The sequence below is a fragment of the Hyla sarda genome, chromosome 3 (genome assembly GCF_029499605.1).
Source record: "Hyla sarda isolate aHylSar1 chromosome 3, aHylSar1.hap1, whole genome shotgun sequence".
NCBI classification, from domain to species: Eukaryota; Metazoa; Chordata; class Amphibia; order Anura; family Hylidae; genus Hyla; species Hyla sarda.
Genome location: NC_079191.1, coordinates 361,267,316 through 361,284,811, shown reverse-complemented (window position 1 = coordinate 361,284,811; position 17,496 = coordinate 361,267,316). Strand labels below are relative to the sequence as shown.

General features: G+C 41.7%; 1 protein-coding gene across 2 annotated transcripts in view; it reads left to right on the top strand.

Annotated features, from left to right (window-relative positions):
- Nucleotides 1-17,496, top strand: part of PSME4 (proteasome activator subunit 4) — a 185,717-nt gene that overhangs the window by 115,660 nt on the left and 52,561 nt on the right. For both annotated transcript variants that reach the window (XM_056567663.1, XM_056567664.1), the window contains 6 exons: nucleotides 6,982-7,038; nucleotides 7,489-7,544; nucleotides 8,536-8,634; nucleotides 11,750-11,812; nucleotides 12,247-12,342; nucleotides 13,819-13,950. In XM_056567663.1, the coding sequence (XP_056423638.1) occupies nucleotides 6,982-7,038; nucleotides 7,489-7,544; nucleotides 8,536-8,634; nucleotides 11,750-11,812; nucleotides 12,247-12,342; nucleotides 13,819-13,950 (503 nt within the window). The remainder of the gene's footprint in view (nucleotides 1-6,981; nucleotides 7,039-7,488; nucleotides 7,545-8,535; nucleotides 8,635-11,749; nucleotides 11,813-12,246; nucleotides 12,343-13,818; nucleotides 13,951-17,496) is intronic.

Genomic DNA, 17,496 nt, shown 5'->3' with positions numbered 1-17,496 from the left:
AAGTTCTTTTCTTTTTGGCTTTCTTTTTTTTTTTCTGTCCACGGTGCTCTCTGCTGACACCTTTGTCCGTATCAGGAACAGAGGTGCTCCATGTGGAGTATAACCTGCAATCTGGTGGAGAAGGGGGAGGGGAGTAGGCAGTCGCTTACCTACTAAGGTTGTGCACCTGCATACACAACAATGGACAACACTTTGTAATCAGGTATCCCATTTGTGCTCTACGTTATACCTAGAAGGCTGCAAAGTGGAGACCTCAGATGTATGCTGGCGTCGCTGAGCCACCCACATCTCTGCGGCATGGGGATGGCTCAGTGAAGCCAAAGAGTACAAATTATTCCATGGTAGCGAAAGTGCACTAATTCAGCTTTTCGCAAACATAAGTCATCAACTAATACCTTTAACACTATGAATAATAGTAGTAATAAAAATAAAACCAATTACAAATACCCCTATACACTTACCTTTGCCCAATGCATCTACATTGGTTCATCGTAGCCACTTTGTTATGGATGTTGTTTGAATAGAGACACGTCTGCATTAAATATGGCCTGTGCGCTTCTGCCTCCTCTTGTTATGAATAATAGCATTGCCTTTTCATCCTTTTTGAGTGATACACATACACCTGTATATGCCTCACAGTTTTCACATGCATCACCATTGGTTACACATATTGTCCCACCTGTCTGATGATACAGATTTCTCTATAGACTCTTAGTTTCTTCTTATGATGTCTTCTGTTCAGGGACAGATCCTATTCTTAGTTCTGAATCTAGTGGGTCGGGATCTATTTCTTTTTTTAAGACTCCCGTCCTTCACGTGCCAACAGTGTACGAACAGTAACAAGTGCAACTGTCAGTCACCACCCAATCACTCATCATTTTCCACCCCTGTTTTCATCCCCATTCAAAAAATCCAAAGAAAAGAAAATCCAGGGGTTGTATAATGGGAGATCAGATAAGAAAATTAATACATCCTACAATATAGGAACCACTCAACATGAGAAATATAAAATAAAAATAATTAATTTATCAGATCACATTTTATCAGACAGTGAATTGAGTCTATTAGCTAAAGGATTATCGTTCTGCCCAGTCACTCGTCCCAATGATTTTCAGTTATTCTCAGCTCTTAAAGGTGTAATCTGCTTCCCAGCGTTTAAACTATTCCGAACGCTGCAGCCGGCCCCATGAACTCCTGACGTCATAGCCCCGCCCCCTCATGAAGTCACACCCAGCCCCCTCAATGCAAGTCTATGGGAGGGGGCTTGATGGCTGTCATACCCCATCCCATAGACTTGCATTGAGGTGGCTGGCGTGATGTCATGAGGGGGCGGGGCTATGACATCACGAGCTCCCGACTCCAGCATTCGGAACGGTTTGTTCCAAACACTGAGCAGCGGAGTACCCCTTTAACCAATGTGTAAGGAAGCTTTACTTTGTCGCCATCCTTCTATTCTTGAACGGTTAAGACGAAACCACCTTAGTCTAGCTGCTGACATGGATGATATTCCCGTGGCGATATCACAAATGACGATATCACAAAACCATGTAGAGGTCAAACCACCATCATCGCCATTTAAAAAAAAAAAAAAAAAAAAAATTATTTTTCTTGGTCACTGCACCTGCACTCACATTTAAGCTCAGAAATGTTTTATTTATACAGTTATCGCTTGTCTGGACACCAGCAACCATGTTTCCGCCAGAATTTTCTGGGATGTAAAATTTGGCGCAAAAATTTGCAATTTTGGCGCAAAAAAAATCCAATATGGCTGCAACACAATTATTATTTTTTTTTTGTTGGTTATGAAAAATATGAATTTTCACATATTTTCAGATTTTCAAAGCAGCACAAGAGACCTTTGAAAATGTGAGAAGAAAAAAAAAGGTGTTAATAATATCGCTGGAACAGAAACTACAGTAGTTTTTGAGAATCTCCCCCATTGTTTTTTCGTTTGACAATGCTATATACAGGCAGACCAGGGTCTGTGCCATGGGGACTCATTTTGCCTCAAGTTATGCAAACTTATTTATGGGGCGATTCGAGTCCCTTGTCATGGCACAGCTCCTTTTAAATGTTTTTTTTTTTTTTATTCCGTTGTTTCATAGAAGATTTGTTTTTTGTTTGGTGTGGGACACAAGCACAGGCAGAGGACTTTGTCCACGAGATAAAGCAGAACTCATGGGGCATTCAGTTCATTATGAAAGTCTAATACAGCACAAATAATGACAGAAACCTTTTTCAAAAAGGTTAATGTCAATAGTTTTTTAAATTAGAACAGTGCACACTACCCTAGTTGGCTAAGAGGTGTCCCCTATGGCCAGTACCCCTATGGCGTTCCCTACAGCCAGTCCTGTCCTAAGGGGCCACTTCTTAAAATGCGTTTCGGATATCCCTTTTCTATCTGACGCTTATAAAAAAAAATCATGAACAACCTGAATTAGTTGTCACAAGAAAACAAAAAATACATCTGATCATAACTTTAGATTGAATTTTTATAACTAATTATAACAATGAAGTGGTAAATATTAGAACAATTCTACAGAAAAACTGGCCTATCATTCCTAGCGATCCTGTTCTGAAGGATTTGGTACCTCATGCCCCTAGTATGACTTTTAGACATCCCAAAAATCTCCATAACTTAATTGCCCCAGGTAGGCTTAAGAAAATATCGCATGACACTGTTCAGACAGAGTCCGGTGTGCCCTATGCTTTCTGTGCTCCGTGCTCATTAAAGATAGAGTATCTTAATTTTGCTTCTTTTCAGACACACAAAGTATTTAAGATTAAGTTTAATCTCACATGTGAAACGAACTATGCGCTCTATTTATTGTCTTGCGGTTGCAATTTACAATATGTGCCTGCACTGTCCAAACGGTGTGGTCCCGCATCAATAAACTTAGGTGGAAATTTAAACATAGCTTTATGTTCCATAGTGTCCCAAGACACTATACGACGATATATCATGGTTCATTAGATTCTTTGGGTTTAAAATTACTGGAGCCCATTCCTAGCGACTCTCCTAATAGATACCAGCGGTTAATAAATAGAGAATAATTTTGGATTCATAAACTTGTCACTTTAGTGCCCCACGGTCTTATCGAAACAATAGAAAATACTCAGTGATTTAGTATCCATTGTTACTATGTATGTAAAATTCTTTTTTTATATAGTAATTTTTTATTAGTATATTTTATTGTTCTTATATAAATATATTATTTTTAATTGTTCTTTCAATATAGTTCTGATGTAAATTTATATTTATATATAATGTACGTTGTTAGTTTTTATAATAAGTTGCGGAACACTAGTAAATACTAAATTATCGTAATGTGAATATCAGCCAGCATTTCTCTGTGTCTTTTTTCACTTATAATATTTTTTATATGATAGATAAAAATAACAATTGTTTTGATTGGCATATGTAATTGGAATTTTAGTTATAATAGATGTATAGAAGTATACTTCTATGTTACTTTTTTATATGCATATAAATAGATATACTCTCTGGTATATAACTATGAGGGTTGCCCTTACCTGACATGCCTGAGGAAGCTGTGCCTGCGCAGTGAAATAAAATGTGTTCTGCTTGAAGTCGTCACACCTGAGTTGCGTCTATCCCGGTCAGCGCCTCTGAATACCTAAAAAGTCTGGCTTTGTGCTCTACGAATCACTGGCTGAGGCAGGGCATCTCTGCAGCCATTGATTGGCTGATCAGGCATTTTCTTTCACTTGCTAAGTGTTGAGACAGGACCAGGAAGTGGAGATCAGCAGAAACCTGGTAAACACCAAAAGTGAATGGATGATCAGCGAGATCAGCAATGCTTATTTCTCAAGCGCTTCATTGGGGACACAGGACCATGGTATATGCTGCTTGCCACTAGGAGGCTGACACTAGGCAAAAAACAAAAGAAAGTCTGCTCCTCTTGGCAGGATATACTTGCCTCCTGGCTATGAGCAACTCCGTTTTAGCTTAGTGTCAGCAGGAGGCAGACACAGGTCTGGAGTTCTCCTGTCCTGGTCTTATTTCTTTTCCTTTTTTTTCCAGTCTCAGTCCATAGTTTGATTTTCACTCCTTTTTTTTTGTTTTTCTAGCGTGGGGCGCTAGGAGCCTGGCACATCCTGATCCCCCATCCACTTGCTAGGGGCACGGTGCATTGCTGAATGGGCCCGTTAACGGCGACTTGGTCATCTCTGCATACTTTTGCCAAGTTTTACCGTGTTCACACTTTTGCGTCCTCCGACGCAGGCCTGGGCCGCCGGCTCTTGCAGGCGGCAGCTCAACCATCCGCCTGAGTTCTTTTCTGGCTGGGATGTTGGTCTTCACTCCCCAGGGACTGCTTTAGGACATCCAATGGTCCTGTGTCCCCAGTGTAGCGCTCGGGAACAGTAGATTTTAGACTTACTGTAAAATCTCTTTTTCAGAGCTTGTATTGTGGGGACACAGCACCCACCCATTGGTTTGTTTGTGGCCAGCCAGTTTCTGCCGATGTGGTGCGGGGGGGGGGGGGGAGGGGGGTTGTGGTCTGTTCCCTTCTTTTGTCTGGGTTTTTGTTCGGACTGTTCCTTTCTTGGTCGGTTCTCCTTCTGCTTTGGGACTAAACTGAGTTGCTCAAGGCCAGGGGGCAGGTATATCCTGCAAGGAGGAGCCGACTTTCTTTCTTTAGTTTTTTTGCATAGTGTCAGCCTCCTAGGGGCAAGCAGCATATACCCATTGTCCTGTGTCTCCCAGTAGAAGCTCTGCGAAAGAGATTTTACGGAAAGTCTAAAAATCTACTTTTTATTTTGTGAACCCATACACCCTTGTTTAGAAAAGATTTATACTGGCATTAAGTAATAACGTTCGATTGTTAGTTATAGCCAGTTTAAGGTATGGTCCCACCCCTTTCTGATGTCTGATTAGGGCTGTCAGCAGTATAAGTGGCTAAGAACTACTGACAGGCTCCCTTTAACCCCTTAAGGACCAAACCCATTTTCACCTTAAGGACCAGAGCATTTTTTGCACATCTGACCACTGTCACTTTAAACATTAATAACTCTGGGATGCTTTTACTTATGAACTTGATTGAGATTGTTTTTTCGTGACACATTCTACTTTAACATAGTGGTAAATTTTCGTCGATACATCATTTCTTGGTGAAAAATTTAAAAATTTCATGAAAAATTCAAAAATTTAGCACTTTTTGAACTTTAAAGCTCTCTGCTTGTAAGGAAAATAGACATTCATAATACATTATATATTGATTCACATATACAATATGTCTGCTTTATGTTTGCATGATAAAGTTGATAAGTTTTTACTTTTATGGGAAAAAAAATCAAAATAGGAGAGCGGACATGTTCCACTATAAAGTGCATACATAAAATACGACATTCCAAATGCACTTACTTCACTGAGGAGGGTTTTTACGTCCTAAACCCTCCTCAATCCTCAAACACTAGGTCTGAACACCGTTTTAAAACTCAAATGCGAAGGAGCGACAATGGGATTTTGGAGAGTGAATTTAACTAAAATGGTTTTTGGGGGGCATGTCGCATTTAGGAAGCCCCTATGGTGCCAGAACAGCAAAAAAAAACACATGGCATACTATTTTGGAAACTACACCCCTCAAGGAACGTAACACGGGGTCCAGTGAGCCTTAACATCCCACATGTGTTTGACGACCTTTTGTTAGTCAGATGTGTAAATGAAATTTTTTTCACTAAAATGCAGTCCCCCCTCCCCCCTTAATAGGAGAAATGCCCCCCAAAATTTGTAACCCCATTTCTTCTGAGTATGGAAATACCTCATGTCTGGACGTAAAGTGCTCTGCGGGTGCACTACAATGCTCAGAAGAGAAGGAGCGCCATTGGGCTTTTTGGAGAGATAATTTGTTTGGAATGGAACAACATGCTAACAGAAAATTGACCCCCCCCCACATGTGAACCTCTTTCTGAAACTACACCCCTCACAGAATGTAATAAAGGGTGCAGTGAGCATTTAAACCCCACTGGCATTTGACAAATCTTTGGAACAGTGAGATGTGCAATTGAAAAATAAGTTTTCACTTTCATGGACCACTGTACAAAAAAATGTCAGACGCTAGTGGGGTGTTAATGCTCACTGCACCCCTTGTTACATTCCGTGGGGGGGTGTAGTTTCCAAAATGGGGTCACATATTCTGGCACCATGGGGGCTTTGAAACACACATGGCCTTCAATTCCAGACACATTCTCTCTCCAAAAGCCCAATGGCGCTCCTTTTCTTCTGAGACCTGTAGTGCGCCAGCAGAGCACTTTATGTCCACACATGGGTTACTTAAATACTGTGAAATGGTGTTATAAATTATGGGGGGCTTTTTTCCTATTACCCCTTGTGAAATTGAATAATTTGGGATAACACCAGCATTTTAGTAAAAAAAAAAAATGTCATTTTCACATCCAACTTTAACGAAAATTCTTCAAAGACTTGTGAGGTGAAAAGGCTCAATGTACCCCTTGTTACGTTCCATGAAGGATTTAGTTTTCAACATGTGTTTTATTTTTATTTTTTTTGCTTATGTCAGAACCGCTGTAACAATCAGCCACCCCTGTGCAAATTGCCTCAAATGCGTTCTCACTGCTGAGCCTTGTGCGCCCGCAGAGCATTTTACGTCGACATATAGGGTATTTTCGTACTCAGAAGAAATTGTGTTACACTTTTTGGGGGTCTTTTTTTTTCTCCTTTTATCTCTTGTGAAAATGAAAAGAGAATTACACTTGCCTCCGATACCAAAATTACCCTACGGCAGTGTTTCCCAAACATGGTGCCTCCAGCTGTTGCAAAACTACCAGCATGCCTGGACAGTCAATGGCTGTCCGGCAATACTGGGAGTTGTTTTGCAACAGCTGGAGGCTCCGTTTTGGAAACAGACAACACAAAGGGTGGACATTTATTTAAAGTTAGCTAAACTTTTACTGTTGTGATTAAAATGCAGTCTTTAAAAAATGTTTTCTTATTTATAGATTATTCTAGGGAAAACTACAGAGAGTCCATTGCAAAAACACTCAGGAAACTCTTGCGTAAGTGTTTATAAATGAATATGTATGCAGAAAAGCTTTTGCAGAAATAAATCTACAATATATCCTCCAGTCGTAAGTGGTTGTGATGGCATACTGGGATTCATTGACCTAGTGAAATGATGGCCTGTGTTTCATGGATTATGTTTCTCATGCACTTGTTTCTCATCACTTAGAATATTCATTACACTGATGGGGGAATTACTTTTCACCCCTTTGTCTGTACATAATTAACCATGTATGTACTTATTGTAAATGTATTGTGATACAATAGCTATACTACTGTACATTAGTAATTTAACCACATGGCCTGGTTTACTGTTTCACGGTTACTTGTTATTTATGGTCACTGTATAGTTTCTATTAGACCTGTATACATCTGCACTATGGCTTTCATTTACTACAGAAGTCATGGCTTTCACCTAAATTTTTCTGTTTTGTTTCCAATAACAGACTACATTCTTGACAACTCAGAAGATGATACGAAGTCTTTATTTCTGATAATAAAGGTACACATTCGCTTTTTATCTGATTTAAAGGGGTATTCCGGGCAAAAACATTTTATCCCCTATCCAAAGGAAACCTCCGGGAATGGGGTCGTGATGTCACGCCCCCTTCATTCATGTCTATGGGAGGGGGCGTGACTTCCGTCACGCCCCCTCCCATAGACATGAATGGAGGGGGCGTCACGTCCCCAGTCCCGGAAACCTGTAGGTTTCCGAAACTGGAGATTCAGCAGCTGCATATAATGCGGGTGCTATAGGGAGATCACGGGGGTTCTCAGCAGTGGGCCCCCCGCGATCAGACATCTTATCCGCTATCCTTTGGATAGGGGATAAAATGTTTTTGCCCGTAATACCCCTTTAACTCCTGTTACTCTCAGTCCTGTTAATGGTTGCGGCCTCTGAAAATAGCCAAGATGAATGTTTTACACAGTTTGTGTTACTCCTATGGACTTATTTAGAAGTTGTGTAAACATTGTAGCACGGCGAGCTAAACTATTTCCATAGTTTGCAGTGCTATGCTGTTTTACACAACTGCCATTTATGTCAATAGGGGTTACGTAAACTGCAAAAAATAGCTGGTTAAGCTGTTTTCGGTATCCCAACCACCTCTAGTGACTACAAAGAGGCCGGGCGGCCCTTAATCTTAAGATAGCTGCGGGTCCTAGAGGGTTCTACATCAATAGGATGTTTATGGTTTATCATTTGGATATGCCATAAATGTCTAAAATAGAATAGGATGTGCTGCAGCACTACTGAGGAGGAGAACGGAAGTCTTTTGATCCCAAAGTGAAGGGAGCGAAAGGGCGCATGCTGGGCTGCTGTTCCATTTACACGTTATGGGACTTCAGAGGCCTGTACTGAGAGATTTTCAGGAGCCCCAAAGCGAGTTAGTGGAGCAGCCGCTCAGCATAATCTAATACTTATTCCATATTCTCTATTTACTCCCATAATATATTCTTGCCATCATATGTTTAATCTGTACCATCTCTTTCAGATAATCAGTGACCTCCTGCAGTTTCAAGGATCCCACAAACATGAGTTTGACTCAAGATGGAAGAGTTTTACTTTAGTCAAAAAATCTATGGAAAATCGGGTCAGTTATACACAAGGAAATATTGATATGGAGCATGTTCTTTCAAGTATGTGCTAGAGATGACAGTCTTTTGTCTGCTGCTTGTGGTAATGGTGATTGCTATTTCTTTCAATATTCAGACATTTAGAAGTTACACAAGTCACTATCATTATTTTTATAGCTGTACGGTCTTTAGAAAAAAAGCCAACTTTGCAGATGGTCTTCATTTAAAAGATATTACCACTTATTACCACTTTGTTTATCCAGATTCTCTACAGAAACTTGGAACAGTCTAGTCTTGCAGTCATATGTACTACTATTAAATAAAGAGGTATGCAGAAGATATAGAAGACAATAGGAATAAAAATTCATATATTAATATTTAAAAAAATCAATAAATAAGCATAATATGGAACACAAAATAAGTAAACTATAAACTGTGGAGTATAATAAAGGGCTAAATATAGAAACGAAAATTCTTGTCAGGTAAAGTGCAAAAATAGCTCTAAACAAGGAAACAAATTAATCCAGTAGGAATACATAAGTAATAAGGAACAATAACTACAAGAAAAGATTTAATCATCAAAGAAATATTGCACAAGACAGAGCACCCAATACAAACCCAAATATGTGTTTCACCTCTGCTTTGTCCAGGGGCTTGCAGTCATAGCTGCTTCAATCTCCTCTCTAAATTGATCACCTATTTTTTTTTCCATATAACTTATACGGAGAATTTTTTATAAAGTGCGTTTGGAAAATTGCAACTTTTGATTTATTGGAGCACTGAAATGTTTGGTTGCAGTGGTGTACATGTTCTTACAGCTCTGGAATCCATAAAATCATAAAGGGGTACTCCACTGAAATATATTTATATTTTTTTTTTTAAGTCAACTGGTGCCAGAAACAGATTTGTAAATTACTTCCAGTACTTATCAGCTGCTGTATGCTACAGAGGAAGTTCTTTATTCTTCTTGAATTTCCTTTCTGTTTGACCACAGTGCTCTCTGCTGACACCTCTGTCCATTTTAATAACTGTCCCTAGTAGGAGCAAATCCCCCATAGAAAACCTCTCCTGCTCTGGACAGTTCCTGACATGGACAGAGGTGACAGCAGAGAGCACTGTGGTCAGACAGAAAACAAATAAAAAAAGGAACTTCCTGTAGAGTATACAGCAGCTGATAAGTACTTGAAGGATTAAGATTTTTAAATAGAAGTCATTTACAAATCTGTAACTTTATGGCACCAGTTGGGGGGGGGGGGGTGGAGAAAAAAAGTTTTCCAGTGGTGTACCCCTTTAAGGCCAAACACATATGTCCAGCGATCCGGAGCCATCCTGAATGGAAACGCCACAAGGAGCTGGATATGTTGAACCCAAATTGGATCGCAAAGTGCTGTTTTTTTTTTTTTTTTTTTTTATCTTTTGAAACCTCTTGAGGGATACTACAGGGAATTCTTCCAAAGTCTTTATCTACTTTTTAAAGAGTTGTTGCATTGCCTGGTTTTTTAACCTGAGTGTCCATACTTACCCTTTATTTTTATCTCAATACACTGGTCAAAAAAATAAAGGAATCACTAAGATAACACATCCTAGATTTAACTGAATGAATGAAACGTATGAAATACTTTCGTCTTTATATAGTTGAATGTGCTGACAACAAAATCACACATTCAGGTCTGGGGAACGGGCGGGCCAGTCCATAGCATCAATGCCTTCCTCTTGCAGGAACTGCTGACACACTCCAGCCACATGAGGTCTAGCATTGTCTTGCATTAGGAGGAACCCAGGGCCAACCGCAACAGCATATGGTCTCACAAGGGGTCTGAGGATCTCATCCCGGTATCTAACGGCAGTCAGGCTACTTCTGACAAGCACATTGAGGGCTGTGCGGCCCCCACCGCCAAACTGGTCATGCTGGAGGATGTTGCAAGCAGCAGAACGTTCTCCACGGCATCTCCAGACTCTGTCACATCTGTCACATGTGCTCAGTGTGAACCTGCTTTCATCTGTGAAGAGCTTAGGATGCCAGTGGCAAATTTGCCAATCTTGGTGTTCTCTGGCAAATGCCAAATGTCATGCATAGTGTTGGGCTGTAAGCACTACCCCCCCCACTTGTGGACGTTGGGCCCTCATGCCACCCTCATGGAGTCTGTTTCTAACCGTCTGAGTGGACACATGCACATTTGTGGCCTGCTGGAGGTCATTTTGCAGGGCTCTGGCAGTGCTCCTCCTGCTCCTCCTTGCACAAAGGCAGAGGTAGCGGTCCTGCTGCTGGGTTGTTGCCCTCCTCCACGTCTCCTGATGTACTGACCTGTCTCCTGGTAGCGACTCCATGCTCTGGACACTACATTGACAGACACAGCAAACCTTCTTGCCACAGCTCGCATTGATGTGCCATCCTGGATCAGCTGAACTCCCTGAGCCACTTGTGTGGGTTGTAGACTCCGTCTCATGCTACCACTAGAGTGAAAGCACCGCCAGCATTCAAAAGTCAAAACATCAGCCAGGAAGCATAGGAACTGAGAAGTGGTCTGTGGTCACCACTTGCAGAACCACTCCTTTATTTGGGTGTCTTGCTAATTTCCTATAATTTCCACCTGTTGTCTGTTCCATTTGAACAACAGCATGTGAAATTGATTGTCAATCAGTGTTGCTTCCTGAGCGGACAGTGTGATTTCACAGAAGTGGGATTGACTTGGAGTTAAATTTTGTTGTTTAAGTGTTCCCTTTATTTTATGGAGCAGTATAGTTACAAAAAAATTATTTGTTGTAGCATTTGTTTCTTTTATATTTTACATGTTATGTTGGTGATGGCTTTAGGTAGCATTTGGTACATGTGACATATATTTTCAGGAGGATCTGGGATGGAAACCGGAGACAATTTTTTTTTAACCCAAGGCCTATTTCTCTGACCACTCTTTGAGTTGATGTGTTACTCACTCTCCTTCCATGCTGTTATCTTAAACACTGGGAGGGCAGAAAGTCCATCTGAGGGACTCATCCTATCTTTCTCTAAGTAGCAGCTAAATGGTAGAAAAGTTTTAATGAAGACTATTAAGGAAATTTAGTGCAAAAGTTTCCATAGCCTTTAAAATGTATTTTATGACTTACAAGCTTTCCTTTAATTTATATTTTCAGCTCCAAGGAAAGAAGAGACACATCAGAGCACTATTGATTGACAGAGTCATGCTGCAGCATGAGGTAAAAAATAAACAGGAGGGGAATGGTGATTTTTTTTTTTTTTTTTCTTTTTTGTATGTAGGTTGTATGTATTAACCCCACAGTTGCAGACATTTCTGAAATAAATTTGTCAGATGTGAATTCACCCATAGGCCAGGTTCACACAGCATCAAAAATGCGAGTGTATTTTATTTATGCACTTATTTTTCGCATAATTGTCTAAAAAGGAAAGCAGTAAATATAATTACAGCCTAAGTTACAGCTGAAAATGTGAGCGTAAATAAAAATATTTTTTTTGCTCTGTGGCTGGATTCATATGAGCATTTTTCATCTGTTGTTCATCTCTGTTGTAGAAATGAGCAACAAAGATTTAAAAGTAAATGTAATACACTATATAAACACTACATATTTAGTTGTAAATATGACATATATCTATGTATTTATTCTTTTAATAGCTAAGAACATTGACTGTAGAAGGATGTGCATACAAAAAAGTGCATCAGGACTTGGTGCGAGACCTTCTGCGTCTCTCGACAAGCTCATACGGTCAGGTAAGTCAATGTTTACGTTACAGACATCCATAATTCCATCTGAGAAAACTTGCCCCTTAGAGGCAAAATAGATATGTTCATTTTGACAGTGAAATGTATTTTTTTCCCAGCTGTTCTGTATAGAAATAAGAGATGTATTTCTGAAGTAGGGCTTGGTTTTTGTTAATATTTAATATATATACATGCTTTATACACTTAAAGGGGTACTCTGCCCCTAGACATCTTTTCCCCCTATCCAAAGGATAGGGGATAAGGTGTCTGATCGCAGGGGTCCCGCCGCTGTGGACACCCGTGATCTCTGTGCTTCACCCGGTGTTCGTTTAGAGCGTTGGGTGCAGCGCCGGAGACTCATGACATCACGGCCGTGCCCCCTCAATGCAAGTCTATGGGAGGGGCATGACTACATCACACCCTCTCCCGTAGACTTGCATTGAGGGGGCATGGCCACGACGTCACGAGTGGGGCGTGGCTGTGACATCATGATCCTCTGCCTACACTGCCAGTCAGCCGGCAAGGAGTGCCGCAGCCAAGATAACAGGGATCCCCAGCAGCGGGACTCCCGCAGTTAGACATCTTATCTCTTATCCTCTATCCTTTGGATAGGTCCTAAGGTTTCTAGGGGCGGAGTACCCCTTTAAAATGGATCAAAACATATACAGTGGTCCCTCAACATACGATGGTAATCCGTTCCAAATGGACCTGTCCGAGCATGCTGGGAGTTGTAGTTTTGCAACATCTGGAGGTCCGCAGGTTAAAGACCACTGGTATTGGAGGTTAAACTCACGTGTCCCTGCTGCTTCAGACCGTCACCGCTGCCCTTGATGTTGCCTTCTATCGCTGTTGCTGCCTCCCCGGGGTGTCCCCGGCATCCTCGCTCTCGGTCACCGCCATCACGTCACTACGCACGCCGTTCCTATTGGATGAAGAGACGGCGCGCACAGTGACGTGATGACGACGATGGAGAGCGCCGACGATGCAGGGGATCCCGAAGAGGACACGCCGGAGCCCCGAGGACAGGTAAGTGATAGTCAGCGGACCACACGGGGCACCGTAAACGGCTATCCAGTGGCAGCTGAAGCAGTCTGCGCTGCCGGATAGCCGTTTATGCGATGGCCCCGACATACAAAAGCATCGTATGTTGATGCTGCTTTCAATATGTGATGGCCTCTGTATGGCATATGGCAAAATCTGTTTGCAGCAACCATTAACGTACAGTGACCCCTCCCGTCCTTCAATGGCCATCACTGTACGTTAATGGTTGCTGAAAACAGATTTTGCCATATGTCATACATTGACTCAAACTAGCAAAAAATGCAGTGCAGTGTATGCAGTTTTTTTTCCATATTTGGCCACATTTTTGTATGCAGCAGAATTAAATCTCATGATATAGAAGCAGTGTAACAAACACAAAACAAAGTATAAACCAAGCCTTAAATTACATAGTTATTTCTAATATTACTAAAATATTTTTCACAGGTCAGGAGCAAAGCTCAACAAGCATTTTTCACAGCTCTGGGAACCTATAATTTCTGCTGCCGAGATATCATTCCTCTCGTACTTGAATACCTTCGTCCGGACAGACAAGATGTGACTCAGCAACAGTTCAAAGTAAGTGTTTACATACCGTACTTAATATGGAGATCTTAAGGAAAGTCTCTTGCTCAGGAGGACTCAGAGTGTTCTTGCATTGCATAAACACCCTTTCTCGGTCGCTCTTCATTGGGGGACACCTTACTGATGGGTATATGCTCTTACCACTAGGAGGTGCTGACACTACGAAAAAAAAGTATGCTCCTCCTTGGCAGGATATACCTGACCACCTGCAGCAAGTTAATCAGTTTTAGATGGTGTCAGTAGGAGGCAAGACACAGGTCTGGGAGCTCCCCAGACCTGGTCTTTTTTTAAATTATTTTCTAGTAAGGGTCCCAATGGAGCCGAACGAGAAAAGCAGATCTTTTTTTTTTTAACTTATTGTAATATCTCTTTCTAGGAGGATCCATTGGGGAAACACAGCGGCCACCCATTGGTTGTTGGTGGTTGTTTGTTGGCCTGAGGGTCGGTTGCCTGTCAGAGGGTTTGTTCGGTTGTTTTTTTGTCTGGGTTTCTCGGACTGTCTGGTGTTCTGTTGGTTCCCTCCTACTGCTTTAGGACTAAGCTGATTAGTTCAGAGCCAGTAGGCGTGGTATATCCTGCCAGGAGGGGCCGACTTCTTTTTTTGTTAATGCCTAGTGTCGGCCACCTAGTGGCAGCAAGATATACCCCATGGGTTCTGTGTCCCCCAATGGATCCTCCGAGAAAGAGTTTTACAGTAAGTATCTACTTTTTAATTCTAAGCTTTTTGATTCTACATGTACACAGGTGGATCTTTATCTGTGGCTAAACACGCAAATTTCATTGGCTTCAAAAATAGCAGAAAATCAGCCCATGTGAACATATTTTTATAGGAACTGCATAGTGCTTAATTTTACCTGTAGTGGCACTGTAGGGAAATTGAACACTTGCTGCCATGCTATGTACTTGAATTGAAAAAGGTCAGTCATTTACTGGGGTATCCAGGAGTAGAAAAACATACCTGCTTTCTTCTTCCAAATTAGCACCACATCTGTCCTCAGTGTTTGTTTTTTAACCCCTTAAGGACACATGACGTACTGGAACGTCATGTGTCCACTCCCGATCTATAACACGGGGCCACAGCCAGTACCCGTGGCTAATAGCGCGCGGCATTGATCGCTGTGCCACGCGCTATTAACCCTTTAGATGCGGCGTTCAAAGTTGAACGCCGCGTCTAAAGTGAAACTGAAAGCTGCCGGTTAGCTCAGTGAGCTGTTCGGGATAGCCGCGGCGAAAACGCGGCATCCCGAACAGCTTACAGGACAGCGGGAGGGCCCCTACCTGCCTCCATGCTGTCCGATCGCCGAATGACTGCTCAGTGCCAGAGATCCAGGCATGAGCAGTCATGCGGCAGAATCATCGATCACTGGTTTCCTATGAGAAACCAGTGATCAATGTGAAAGATCAGTGTGTGCAGTGTTATAGGTCCCTATGGGACCTATAACACTGCAAAAAAAAAATTGAGAAAAAAAGTGAATAAAGATCATTTAACTCCTCCCCTATTAAAAGTTTGAATCACCCCCCTTTTCCCATAAAAAAAAAACAAAAAAAAAAAAAACAGTGTAAATAAAAATAAACATATGTGGTATCGCCGGGTGCGGAAATGTCCGAATTATAAAAATATATCGTTAATTAAACTGCACGGTCAATGGCGTGCGCGCAAAAAAAATCCAAAGTCCAAAATAGTGCATTTTTGGTCACTTTTTATATCATGAAAAAATGAATAAAAAGCGATCAATAAGTCCATTCAATGCAAAAATGGTAACGTTAAAACCTTCAGATGACGGCGCAAAAAATGAGCCCTCATACCGCCCCATACACGGAAAAATAAGTTATAGGGGTCAGAAATGACAATTTTTAACGTATTAATTTTCCTGCATGAAGTTATGATTTTTTCCAGAAGTCCGACAAAATCAAACCTATATAAGTAGGGCATCATTTTAATCGTATGGACCTACAGAATACATATCAGGTGTCATTTTTACTGAAAAATTTACTACGTAGAAACGGAAGCCCCCAAAAGTTACAAAATGGCGTTTTTTTTTCTATTTTGTCGCACAATGATTTTTTTTCCCGTTTCACCCTAGATTTTTGGGCACAATGACTGACGTCATTACAAAGTAGAATTGGTGGCGCAAAAAATAAGCCATAATATGGATTTTTAGGTGCAAAATTGAGAGTTATGATTTTTTAAAGGCAAGGAGCAAAAATCGAAAATGCAAAAACTGAAAACCCCCTGGTCCTTAAGGGGTTAATGCTGGATGACCCCTTTGAAGCGGCAAAACAACAAAACTATAATGACTTTTACTAAGCTGATGTCTTGTCGGAGACCACAGAACATGTATCTAGTCCCAGCAGCACAGATCTGGGTCTTGCCCCAGGGCCCTGTGTTCACTGACGAAGCTACTCTAAACCAGCACAGATGGAAGCTATACTAACTACATGTCATGTTAGAGAGGGGATTGAAGTGGCAACCTTCACTCTTTAAGCAAAATGTTTTTTTCAGAAATTCTTTTATTTATTTATTTATTTTTTAACTATTTTACTACACTGCTCTAAAAAATAAAGGGGACACTAAGGGTGCGTTCCCACAGGGCGTATACGCAGCGTATTTGACGCTGCGCAAAATTTATGGCAGCAGCGGGAAATACGCTGCGTATCCCTTGCTCACTATACACACAGGGCTTTCCGGCGGCAGCCCTATGTGTGCAGTGAGTTTTGGAGGCGGAGCTGCGCGTCACAGACACGCCGACACACGGCCCCGCCTCCAAAACTCACTACACACATAGGGCTGCCGCCGGAAAGCCCTGTGTGTATAGTGAGCAAAGGATACGCAGCGAATGTCCCGCTGCTGCCATAAATTTAGCTCAGTGTCAAATACGCTGCGAATACGCCCTGTGGGAATGCACCCTAAAACAACACAATGTAACTCCAAGTTAATCCCACTTCTGTGAAATCACACTGTCCACTCAGGAAGCAACACTGATTGACAATCAATTTCACATGTTGTTGTGCAAATGGAACAGACAACAGGTGGAAATTATAGGAAATTAGCAAGACACCCCCAATAAAGGAGTGGTTCTGCAGGTGATGACCCCAGACCACTTCTCAGTTACTTTGCTCCCTGGCTGATGTTTTGACTTTTGAATGCTGGTGGTGCTTTCACACTAGTGGTAGCATGAGACAGAGTCTACACCCCACACAAGTGGCTCAGGGAGTTCAACTCATCCATGATGGCACATCAATGCGAGCTGTGGCTAGAAGGTTTGCTGTGTCTGTCAATGTAGTGTCCAGAGCATGGAGTTGCTACCAGGAGACATGCCAGTACATCAGAAGACGTGGAGGAGGCCAACAACCCAGCAGCAGGACCGCTTCCTCCGCCTTTGTGCAAGGAGGAGCATTGCCAGAGCCCTGCAAAATGACCTCCAGCAGGCAACAAATGTGCATGTGTCCACTAAGACGGTCAGAAACAGACTCTATGAGGGCCCAACGTCCACAAGTGGGGGTAGTGCTTACAGCCCAACACTATGCAGGACGTTTGGC